The following is a 13,390-nucleotide window of genomic DNA, read 5'->3' on the forward strand; positions in this document are numbered from 1 at the left end:
GCAAGCAATAGTGGGCAATGGGCTCCTCTTCCCCAGCCCAGGGGAGTGCTGGTCCTTCCGGCAGAGTGCAGCTCATTTATGGCCAGTGGGTCCCACAGTGAATGTTACAGGTGGCACTCCATGTGAGCAGAGCGCCAGTTAATTATCTCACACTTGTATTTTGGGTTCCTTCTTCCTTATGGAGTTGGTTTTATGTAAAGATGCAGCTTTAACAACATGTTAATCATCCCAGTATCAGACAAGAGTCCTTGCAATAACAAGCACAACAGGGGTTAAATGGCACAGACAAATCCCTTCAAAAGTGAAGTGTCCACCATGTTACATTGTTGCTGTGAAAAATCAGCTGGGTTAAAAACAGTAAGAAATATCAGTACCTGAAAAGTGATACCACTCTAACTAATAACAAATACTGTCAGGATCAAGAGCGCTCACAGGATTTAAAGGTGTATATCCATTGCTAAGTTCTCACTGATACCTTTTCCCCCAATACTGCCTTTGTTAGAGCACATGCAAACAGTGAATACAGTACAAGCTCTGCTGGATCAATGTAATCACACCGCCTTGCTTTTCATTTAATCTCTCTATCTCCATCCCATGTCACAGTTTTATTTAATCCATTATTATCTAGTCACAGGTCCCCATTGCTGGTTGGAGCAGGAGCACTAGGCTATATGTTATGTGTATTGCACAGTTAGTGCTTGGGAACAGGCAGGCTTGTACTGTGAATACATATCATGCAAACAGAAGGAGTGTGCCACAGAGGGGGGAGGAGGGCAGTGTGAATGAGGGGCGGGAGGAGAAAAGGAGCAGCTGCCAAGGGTTCTGCATTTGGTGCTTGGTGCTTTCCCATAGCATTTACTCTCCACTTTGACTTCACATCCTCTGTCCCTCTGGTACCTGTGCAAGTGAAGCCTGTGTGCCCCGTGCAACCCACCTCAGCACACTTCTTCTCCATCAGTTCTGGAACAGGTGAAAGGTTTGCCCTCTCTGCTGTAGCCTCCTAAGTGTCCTGGGGATTTTTCTGGATGTCATATAAGGGCAGGAAATGCAAGGAGCTGCCTGCAGCAAGGGTCAGCTTCCCGGACATTGGGGAGCGTGGAAGCTGGCTAGCAAGGAATGGGGGGCAATGGGCTCCGCTACCTCAGCCCAGGGGAGTGCTGGTGCTGCCGGCAGAGAGCAGCTCTTTTATGGCCGGTGGGTCCCACAGTGACTGTTATCGATTTCACTCCACGTGAGTATGCACTTATATTGCTGTTTGGGGCTGTGGGATGTGGCATTAGCAGGGCATGAGTTAAGTATCTCAATCAATTACTCAATGCACACCTACTAACCACAAAAAGGCAGCAAATGGTATATTTAACATATTATGCTCTTTATATGGTAAATATTCACAAAACAGTAAATGCATAATATACATACCACCAGTTGGACAAAATTTAATAAAACAGGAAAGGTAGAGTTAAGAATCTCTCATAAATGTCCTATGGAGTTTTTATAGCAGGTTATCCATCCCTAGATGGGAGTCCCTGTAATAAACAGCAAAGCAGGGGTTACATGCCACAGCAGAAGTGAAATGCCCATCTGGTTACATTGTAACTGTGCAAAATCAGTGGTGTGAAACACAGTAGCACTATATCACTGCCTGGGAGAAAAGTCATGCCACAACTAATACTCAAATAGACTGTCATAGACAGTTGGGTGATATGATACAAGCCAGTTTGAAACATTATAATCAAAATATATCATCTACCTATCTATCTATCTATCTATCTATCAATCATCTATTTATCTATCCAGCTATCTATCTATCTATCTATCTATCCATCTATCCATCTATCCATCTATCTATCTATCTATCTATCTATCTATCATCATCTATCTATCCATCTATCTATCCATCATTTATCTGTCTGTCAGTATCTCTCTCTCTATCTATCACCTGTCTGTCTCTATCTAGCCATTTCTTTTCCGATCAGCTCGACTTATTTTAATTTCCCCAGCTTGCTTTGAATTACCAAGTGTTAAGTTCTCTCTCGTAGCCTTTCTCCCTTGTACTGTCCTTGGCAGCACACACAAACAGTGAATACAGTACAGTTACTTAATCTTTCTATCTCTCTTGTCATGTGACAATTATTCTTTAACCCTTTCTTGTCTAATTACAGGTCCTCATTGCAGGACCATTTTCCAGTAGGTCATATTGTTTGTGCAATACAGTGTAATTGGTTATTAAGAACAAGCAGGGTTAACCAAATGAAAATACTCCAGGCATATTGTATGTTCATCCCCATAATTATATTTCTGACCAACTATATATTGTGTTTGAAGTTAGTGGCAGCAACAGTGCCCCCTGTAAAATTAGCTCTAAGTGTTATTTAAGTAGCAATTTCTGTGCTCATTAACAGTAAAATAAAAAGGTTTAAAAAAACTATAATAAAAAGTTACTTTATACACTTCCGTAATGGAAGTGGATAATGTTCATGCCTGCCATAACAATGTCAACATTTGCCAATATCATTCTAAACTAAACAGATATGTCACATTAGTCATGTATACATACATGGGTTATAACTTATACTAACTTATAGAGCTTTCATCTGTGAGAATTGCTTGCATTACCTCTACCAGAAAATGATGAATAACTAGACTGTAAACACATGCACCAAAGCATAGACACTGAATACTGAACAGATGAAATGATTGTGTCAGGAAATATACAGTATAGTATACATTACATATGTATACACTATTTGTAACTAAAAGGTACCAAGTTTGCCCAGGAGCAGTAACCCATAGCAACCAATCAGCAGGTAGCCTTATCTGGTCACCTGTTATGAAACAAACATCTTATTCAGTGCCCTAGGCAACCTGGTTGGCTTGACCAACCCACCGGGGTTACCAGGGCCGCTGCAGTGGGGGGCAAGGGTCCAGAATCAATGGTAGGTGAAAGAAGAGGTACCTGCCTGGTGCCTCCCACCGTTGCGCCCTAGGCAGGTGCCTCTTCGGCCCTGATGTCATTGGATGCTATGCCTTACTGCTCCTGTGCAAACTTAGTGCCTTTAATTACATATGGGGGCAATTGGTGTCTTCTTATTTTAAGTGTGATATTGCAAAAATGGTTTTCAGTCTTTTATGCTTGCTTTCCTAGAGCAATTGTTTCACGCTAACATTACAGGGCTCATTTATGACTGCATTCAAAACTATATTTGTGTAAAAATAGATACATCTTGTTGGAAGGTATTTGTGTCCAAAGATGCTTCTTGCACTTCCTTAAAGTTGTGCTTAGCACAAGTGCATCTATCATGCCCCCTCTTCTAAATCACATGCAGGAGAACCCTGAAGCTACCACCAGCTGTAAGGTGGCAGTATTTCCAAGGCTTCCTTTGCAGACTGTGTCAACAGGAGCAGCAGACTTGCACCTAGCAAATCACACACAAATGTTGACACCAAGGGACACATTTACTAATATTCGTTTTTTTCTGGGCTTAAAACACGGTATGGAATAAATTCGGAGTAACCACAATAATTTCTGATGTTCTAAAATGTTTCGACAATGCTGTTATCGTTCGTACGAAAATATTGCAATTCCGTTCCGAAAGTCACTAAATTTTTGTGCTGAAAAGTTCATTAACGTCATGTAAACCTTTCCTGGTTTGGAACCTTCCATGTCTGGGTTTGGAAGCCTTTCATAGAACTCAATGGCACTCGCCAGATCCAATGTTCTATAACTTACAAAAAATGTTCTATAAGTTACAAAATTATCTCAAAATTGTTTAGTAAATGGGCCCCCAAGTTCCAGAGATAACACAGTCCCCATTCTGACAAACTTTGGATAATTGCTTCTAGGTCATCAAAACACACACCTGCCATTGTGCTCTGGCTGCAATGACACTTCAAGTTAACTTTTAGTATGTTATAAAATGGCACATTCTAGCCAAGTTTTCAATTGGTCTTAATTTTTTTATAATTTTTTAATTATTTGCCTTCTTCTTCTGACTCCGCTTTCAAATGGGAACCACTGACCTGGCAGACAAAAACCTGTTGATATGCGAGGCTACAATTTTATTGTTATTGTTACTTTTTATAACTTCTATTTAGTACATATTTTTGTCTCTTTTTCAAACCACTACCTGGTTGCTAGGTATTGGCAAAGTAAATTGTACCCTAGCAACCAGATAGCTGCTACAATTCCAAACTGGAGAGCGGTTGAACAAAAAGCTAAATTCAAAAACAAATAGTAAAATATAATTCCCAATGGACTGGATGACTGGATTCTACAAATCTCCCTGTGTGTCAATTACCCTTATAGCAAACACAATACCATCTAATTTTTGCATTTAAGGCCAAAGGAAAAAAGTGACCTAATGGCGTTTCTATTCTATAGGAACTTTCTTCTGAAATGAAAAGTATAATAATATCAGATTACTGCACAGTTACAACACAGTATTGGAAGCCTAGTTCTGGCTCCTACAAAAAGAAAGTTATATACCTTATGATAGCTATACCTTCCTCTCCTACACATTATGAGCCAGAAGGAAAGCTTCACTGCTGTATCCGATACACAATAGCTGAAGATTGGATGTTTGAGTTAATTAAATCAGCTAGGATTGATAGTACATATGACATATGAAAAAATATGGTAAATACTTTGGGGGAGATTTACCAAGAACCGAACACTCCGAGCGTATTCTTGGCGATTTTTTCGCGCTCGCGTGACCTTTTTCGTGCGGCTGCACAATTTTTTCAAGCGCCCGCGCGAAAAATTTGGAAAGGCTCTGCCGCTGTTTACAATGGTTCGGTACGAAAATTCCGTGACTTTCGGATCGCCAATACGATATTATCGTGACTAATACGATTTTTTCGTAAGCATTTTTGTGATATTTGCGATCTTCAGAAATTTTCGTTTCCAATCCGAATTTTTCCCACTCGGGATTCGAACTCGTGTTTTGATAAATCTGCCCCTTTGTAAAAAGTCGCACTGAAAAAACGCTGCAATTTTTCCATGGTTTACTATGCATCCAGCTACAAATAGTGGTGAGTGAATCTGTCCCATTTTGCTTTGGCGAAAAATGTTGCATGTAAAAAAAAATTGTCACACACAACAATTTTTTTTTGCTGCGCTGCATTTTGTTTTTGACACGCAACAAATTTTTTTACGCAGGTAATTACGCAGCGAATTTTTACACTGTGAATTTTCGCAGCTACCCTGGGCTGGTGCTCCTGTTAGAAGAAAACCTGCACCAGCCCGGGGTAAAAGGTAAGCGATTTAAGTCCCTGGGGGTGCCTAACATTTTTTCACCCCCCAGTGACTTTCCTTCTCTATTAAGCTGGCCATACATGTACCGATAAAATAATATGAAACCTAGTTTTGTGTGATTTTCAGACCGAGCCTATAGCCTATACCACTCTTTCTGCACAGATGAAAAATCCCCTCACTTATTACTTCAGTATCAGTGGTAATACTTTGCCAGTTTGCCTACAGATGAGCTCCAAATGATAACATCACAGTACAGAAACATAGTGATTTCTATTTGTTCTCTTATCTCTTTAATAAAGTAGTTGGTCAGTAATGTACAATGTTCAGGGAGGACAATTCTACGTCATAGATTGTCTGTGGTCTGTTTTCACTAGAATATTTTGTATGTATATTACCCTACTACCTGCTATCCAGAATGCTTGGGACCTGGGGTTTTCCAGATAAGGGATTGTTCCGTAATTTGGATCTCCATAACTTAAGTCTGCTAAAAATAATTTAAATATTGAAAAAACCCCATAGGATTGTTTTGCCTCCAATAAGGATTAATTCTATCTTAGTTTGGATCAAGTACAAGGTACTGTTTTATTATTACAGAGAAAAAGAAAATACATTTTAAAAATGAGAATTATTTGCTTATAATGGAGTCTATGGGAGATGGCCATTCTGTAATTCGGAACTTTCTGGATAATGGGTTTCCGGATAAGGGATCCCATACTAACTTATTTAGAGGATATAGAACTCAGTTAAATATTAGAGGTAGGGTGGAAAGTGCAAAAAACAGACAGATGCTGCCATGATTTTCACAATTGGCACCCTGCACAGCCTCCCACACCGGTATTAATAGGTGTTCCCCATTCTACATTCAGGGTCAATACAAGGAAATCTGCAAGGATCTTTTGAATCAGGTAAAGAGAACAAGGGGTTATTTCTTGAGCTCAAGCACCAGCAGATTTCACTTTTCTAGAAATGGAACAAGTTCATTACAGCGAGAGAAATACAAAAATCAATGTAAACATAGGAAGAATATTGATCTGGAGTGAAATCAAGATGCTTTGAAATTACACAGAATTTCTTCCTCTTTTAAGTGTAACATTGTTTAGAGTTTCAACTGCATTTCTGCATGTTCTGGTTCATCAGTCAAAATGCTAAATGTTAAACATCCAGTTTCTTCAAACATTTCTGCTATGATACTAGTAAAAGGGAATTAATTGGGCATCTCCCTAGCATAACAGTTGATACCTAGATATTTTCCAGATTTTATTGCACATTCTCCTGTTGCTATCTAATGGTTTGGGCCAATCTCTATATTACTGTTGCAGAGGAGCTCAGTACATCAGACTCTGAGAGTCAGTACTTTTGCTACTGCAAATGTTTCGGTTGTGTGAAGATTGTGTGGACAATAGTATCGGTCAGGCCAGTGGAAACAATTGTCTTTTTTTCACCATTTTCTTAAAGGTTTTTAGTGGTTGCTACATGCACAAAGAAATTTGTTACTATTATACACTATTGTAAATCACATGATAATACATTAAATCTTTTTGATGCTCTACTTAATTATGTAAACTCTACTATCTACTATATTAGCGCTAGTATATAAATATGCAACAGGCACAGAAAAGATCACAGAATTCAAACCCATGCTCATGAATTCCAGTGTGACTGGTAACAAAATGCAGTACAATTCTTCTCCAACCTGCTGCTTCAGGGAAACCGATCTGATTATAAAACATTCCCTCACAAAAGCCATGACATTTGTATCCCTGCAACCTGCAGGCTTGGCCTCCTTTACATTCCATTAAATATGTTTTATTCTGTATGACAAATGAAATACTGAAGAACGATATTTATAAATAGTAAAGTAAAGCATATAAGAAGTCCAAACTATTTAAATAACATGTAAACCCCACACACAAAAATTGAATCAGTGAACAGCCTTTTTGAAATCTTTCAGTACCTGCCACACTAGTTGTACAGAGGTTAATAGTAAGGCTGCAGTGTCCCCCTAATCACTTAGATTTGCTTCTCCTCCTGTAACCCACTCAGCCCCCACCCTCAGGAATTTGCTTTGGCTGTTGGCTTGTGGGCATGCTCAGTTGTTCTAAGTTCAGATTACTAAACACGCCCCCCAGTCTAGCAGCCAGTGAAGAGATGGCATTGCTGGTCCCCATAGAACTTTTATCACAGTTCTGCCTGTGTGAGCCTGTATTCTTGATAAAATGTATGCTGAATAAGGGTCTGTGTATGTAGGCTGTTTGCAGATTTAAATGTATCCAATCAGAGGAAAAATGGCCACCAGGTGAAAGCTGGTATTTGGTTTTGGAAAAAGTGATGGTGCTGGCAAGCGGAGGGGATATATGCAGTACAAATGATGCCATTTGGGTGGGGGGGATGTGCCCAACTGATATACACTGTAGGCAAATGTAGGCTTTACATGTCCTTTAACAAGGCTGTAGAAATGGAGGCCACCCAGACTGTTATAGAGACTGTTATAGAGCCAAATCTGTCCTACAGGCTTTTCTCGTAGACCTTATGAATCTAAAACACCCATCCTGCTATATATCTGCTATATATAGTAGCATTATTATCACCTATTTGTATATATGTTTTGTATTTATTTATATAGCACTACAAAAGTACACAGTATTTTACAAAGCATAATCACAAACAGGATATAGTTATAACAAAATTAGATGGTGAAAATAAATAAATCTATGCTTTGGTGTTACACTACACAGTAAGGATGAGGTCCCTTCCCCAAAGAGCTTACAATCTATTAGGCAGATGCGACAGGCAGAAACATAAAAAGGGCTGGGGAACAAGTGCATACAAAGTACAACTTTTGAACAGTCTACCAGAAAATAGAAAATGTAATTGATCTGTTGCTATGGGTCCAATTTAGTACACTCCCTTGTGATAAATGTGCCCCTTTATCATTTTGGCATTCTGAGTTCTGCCAAACAGGACCCCATTCATATTCTGCTAGTGAGTTAGAACACAGAGCATTAGGCTTTATTCACATTTTTCCTGTCACTTTCTCATATGATAGATACGTGCCAATATGATAGATACTCCACTACTTATTGTACTATTGCATGTATATCCTATGTCACACTATGGCTTATGTTAATGAATATCTAATTGAACCTCACTGTGTCCTTGCAGGTAGAACTTGTAGTGCACTCAGCCAGGGATGTTTCAAGGTCTACGTCTGCCTGAGGGAGCAACTTTTGCTGCACCCCCTCTGCAGTTTACTTTGGGAGATTGGAGCAGGCCAGAAGGAAGGAGGGGGGGGGTGCAAGGCTAGCGCAGATAGCACAATTGCCCTCTCTGGACTAGTGGTGAACAAATAGAATACATTGAGGGGCACATTTACTTATCCACGAACGCTCTGACCGTTCACTCGATCGGTCCAATCATATTTTCCGTGACTTTTTCGTACCTTGCGTGACTTTTTCGTACCTTGCGTGACTTTTTCGTATTTGTATCGCAAAAAAATCGGATTGGTTCTGCACAATCCTTTGGTACGAAAATTTTGTGACTTTCGGATCGCCAATACGATATTATCGTGACTAATACGATTTTTTCGGTCTTCCAATCCGAATTTTTCCCATTTGGGATTTGAACTCGTGTTGCTAAATCTGCCCCTTATTTTATCTAATTGGAATTTACCTTGTAAATGCTATTGTGGCGCTTGTAGATTGTTTTATGCATTTTGTGATGATTAAATAAATTAGACCTAGTTTGATTTGTTCCTTGATAGTATATAAAAAAAGTGTACTGCTTTAAAATTAATTAAAACCCTGACCATTTTATTTCTGCCTGGTTGATATAATGTAATATGCCCTTAAGCATTCTAGCTTTTCTTATGTTCTGTTTTAAAATCAATGTCAAATGAGACATACCATAGTGAAGGTTTTCTCTTTAGAGGAAATATAGAGAATCATTTTTAGGTGAATATCCCCGAGAATGTACTGTAAAATTCTAATGTAAATTATCTATGTCTGTATTTAGAAAAAATGTCAGTCTGAAAGAGCTTAACTTTACCTGACATCTCGACATAGCTACTAGACAGTCAGACTACATATCATTTATATTTGTGTTTTGTTTATTTTACTTAAGTTCAAAGTCGATGAAGGCTCATGGTTTCTATTAAAAGCAAATTTATTTCATATAAAAAAGGTCCATATCAGTGGTCCAGTGGGGCAGCAGGTACGCCCGCTGCTTTCCATGCGGGGACGTCCGCCATCTTCTTCTTCTATGCGTACATGCACATCTTTCTTGTTTTGCCGCGCAGGCATGCGCACGTGTCTTTTCGTTTGGCTCACTTTTGGCTCGGAATTTAAATATTTAAAGATCCCATGACCCTGTACTCACTGCCCAACATAGATCAATTCTACATTGTTCCTATGTGTGTTCCTGTTCTGCTTTCCTGTGTTTTGACTCCTGCCTGTTCCTGACCATCGCTATATTGCTGCCTGAACCAACCTTTGCCTGTTTTGACTACTCTTCGCATTCTGATTCTGTACCACGCTGTCTGTTGGTTATTGACCCTGGCCTGTCCTTTGACTACACTGACTTGTTCCCCGTTCCTCCTGTCATACGATTTGGTTCCCATGCCTGCTCAGAACTCTCACCTTGGTTCTCTCTCTTCAAGTCCTGGCGGGATCTGATTAGCAAAGGGCTCCTCCTGACATGAAAGGTGGCTGTTATAGGCAGAAGCGAGAGCTGTGACCAGATCGTTGGCGCCTGTTCTGAGTTCTGGGATACCAGTTATGACAATATCTTCCCTTGTCTGGGACATGTTCATGAGCTGGAAGGAAGTAAATAACAAACTTTATTACGGATAACCTAATTTCAAGTGATGTTATTAAAGAAATTATTAATTGAAATGAAATGTAGATTATTGTAAAATATTAATTTCATGGGTGTGACGACTAACGTAATGTTACGTTTATTACTGATTTCTATCAGTAGGTTTTATGTAATGTAACATAATGCCGTGCCATTTGCTGAGTAGCCATTTTTCCATTTGACCAGTCAGCTTCAGGGATTGTGTCAAGCTGATGCAGATTTGTCAACTGCATAAAGTGTAATTAATGTTGATTTTCATACATTTAAATTCGTTTTGCTGCATTACTATAATTATGTGAAAAGTTGCAATCATTTTTCATGGCGCTAATCAAAACGCCAAAATAACAAAATACGAATAGAGAGTTCTACAAAGTAAGGGGAAGGTCTCTTTCACAACAGTTTATTGTCTATATAGGTTTAAAAATAATCTTGCTCCCAGAATGAAATGTAGGAGGGAGATTTTTATTACTTTTTGTGATTTCCTGTTACTGTTAAGGTTCCATTCTTCAATATCAGATAAGTCCTTATCACTGGATAGATTAAATGGATTCTTTTTATCCACTTTTTTAACATAGCCTTCCACATTAAACCCTGGTTACAGGATAAGAAAGCAAAGAAATACGATTAAAAAAACAGCAAAATAAATGTGCAATTGACACCAAAGAAGATTCAAAAATACAAAGCCTCTTCATACCTATGAACATATACAAGGCTCCGTTTCAATGAATAATAAAAATTATTTTGCCTATATCATGGCAGAGTTAACATCTTTCATTAAGGTGGAAATAAAGATAACATGACATCTGTTAAATTGTTTGCATTGTATCCATGTCACTTTCCTAATACAATATTTTGACAAATCTACAATTGTCACTTACTTAAAATAATTGATGTACCAGTATAGCCGAACAGTAACCATGTTATCCTAGCCTTCCACTATCATTGATAAACAAAAATAATAGAACATTCCCTAATTCCCCAGGTCTTTTCTGCAGTCTCCGGCACCTTTCTTCTTGGGAGTCAAAGTGAGTTGGTATACTACACACAGCTTTATACACCAGGATAGCACACATAGTGGGAACACCAGTCCTGCCTGGAGAATCACTACCTCTTGGCAATAGGTTCCAACCATTTCACAAAAAGCATTAGACTATTGTGGATTGCAACAAATTATGTTTTTTTTTTGTTCATACTGTATGTGACACTTTGGCCTTGTGCTCTAGACAGTAGCAGCCTGGAACTGTAGAATGTGGCCCCGAGTGTAATCCATAGAGGTAATTTTTTTTCAGGTAAGAACAGAGTTGACCAAAATAAGTCTCAGATAAATTATACAACAATTTGCATTCTTATGATGAGATCCTTAGTCTATTTTATTTTAACAGTGGAACTCAGTTAGTTTGTCATAGAGGGAATCAGCTTGGCGTCTATTGGTACTACACAAGTTAGGAGCAGGCTACAGAAAGCAAAGTGTGTGTAGCGTTGGGATTGTTCTGCTTTGATTTAATCAACAGAGAGGCTTAATAATGATTCTTATTATTGCAGTTTGTATCAGTATCAGTGCCATGTCCATTAGCTTCTGAAACAGTATTCTGATTCATATTAACAAATATCCCACATCTGATATTTGCATATGGGGCTGTCATACACTTACCTTAATAGTTTTTGTAATACATTTTATTTAGGCATATTTTTCTTAAGATTCTGCATACCACAAGTTTAATTATATCGGCAACCCTAAAAACATTTGCCATTGTGGGCTCCATAATTTGCACCCCCATCCATATTACCTATTTAGACTCCCATAGAGAATCCACAAACATGGGACCTGACATAATGTTAATGTATCACTGTATTTAGTTACATTATTTCCCATGTCTGACTAAATTGTATAAGAACCACATGATGATTGATCAGATAAATAAGAATTTGACCATGTTTGGTAAAATAACCCTGTTGGTTGTGACTAAAGGGCATTTACTAATGTTTTTGTTATTTTTATTTTCACAAAACTACACCATCTAAAAGCTGTTAAGGGCATGTATAAGTCAATGGGAGCTGTCCTAGGCAAACTGTTAAAATCTTTTTTTATAAATGGGCCACAAGTGTTAGTGAGGTGTAGGCTGATATCATTAGGTACATGGCTATCTAATCGCTTTCTGGACACAGAAGAGACCAAGCAAAGCAACTGTACAACTGTAGCCTATACAGAGGCAGAGGAATGCAAGGAAATATATATATATATATATATATACTGTATATATATATATAAATTCACTAGTACTGTTAATTCATTTAGCAAGAACACATTCTTCTTCAAAAAAGATATGCAGTTAAAGTGAAAGATCTTGTTATAAATTCACTGTCAATTTGTTTATTTCCTTAGAAAATATTAATAGAAAAACAAATTCTTTGAGGTCTAGATAATGATGTCATCTTCAGAGTGCCCCACAGAGGATGTGATAACATTCATAGCTATGTATCCAATTTATTTGTGCTGACAGTTGAGCTACGTTTGCCAAAGGTTTCATTTTACTTGACTAGCATCTTTTTCCTAGCATCCACAATTTCAGAGGAAAGAGAATCAAGCAACTGAAAAAGCAAGCTATGCACTTTCATACAGTATTTCAACACAACAAACCTTTCTTTTAGTTTCTTTCTCTTTCAAAAGGAAGTTATAGCAGGCCTATCGGTGTATTCAGGACCCTTAGCTTGTTTGCTTTCACTCTAATAAGGAACCAAACTAATGGCAAACAGGATTTTTCCTCTCCTAGAGATCTGTAAAGCAAAAAACTGTAATGACTGAATAAACCGGACACATTTAAAATTCTGAAAATGGTCATACAGGTTTCCAGAGACGTAAGCTCCTTTATTAGTCACATAAAATGATAACCAAAATGTATATTCAGGGAGAATACCTTTTAGTAAATAAAGTCAAGTATAAAGTAGGAATTTCTATATATAAGTCTCGTACTTGCTTTATTCTATAATCTTTAATTATCTCAAGAGGATCAAATGACAAAAGTTTAAGTCTGATTCCTAAAGGAGCTTTTTAATGCAATCATGCTCACTATTGGACATGTTAGTAGATAGTTACAAATATGTATTGTTGTTGTAAATCTGCACTTTGAAATTTTTATTTGCCCATGTAACTACTTACCCATGTAACTACTACAGTATAAAGGAGGAAAAATATAGTCACCAAACACTTCTGTTTAGGACTCTTAATATAAAGCCAAGATTATTTTATGTTTAGACTTGGAGCAAATACCATAGTGGCTGGGAGAC

The 13,390-nt window shown here is 38.1% G+C and overlaps 1 protein-coding gene across 1 annotated transcript in view; it reads left to right on the forward strand.

Annotated features, from left to right (window-relative positions):
- Positions 1-798: 798 nt before the first annotated feature.
- Positions 799-13,390, forward strand: part of trpc3 (transient receptor potential cation channel, subfamily C, member 3) — a 63,881-nt gene continuing 51,289 nt past the window's right edge. Inside the window, exon 1 of the mRNA XM_002941893.5 lies at positions 799-1,231. Within this exon, the coding sequence (XP_002941939.2) occupies positions 1,026-1,231 (206 nt within the window). The 5' untranslated portion in view covers positions 799-1,025. The remainder of the gene's footprint in view (positions 1,232-13,390) is intronic.

The sequence above is a fragment of the Xenopus tropicalis genome, chromosome 1 (genome assembly GCF_000004195.4).
Source record: "Xenopus tropicalis strain Nigerian chromosome 1, UCB_Xtro_10.0, whole genome shotgun sequence".
Classification (NCBI taxonomy): Eukaryota; Metazoa; Chordata; class Amphibia; order Anura; family Pipidae; genus Xenopus; species Xenopus tropicalis.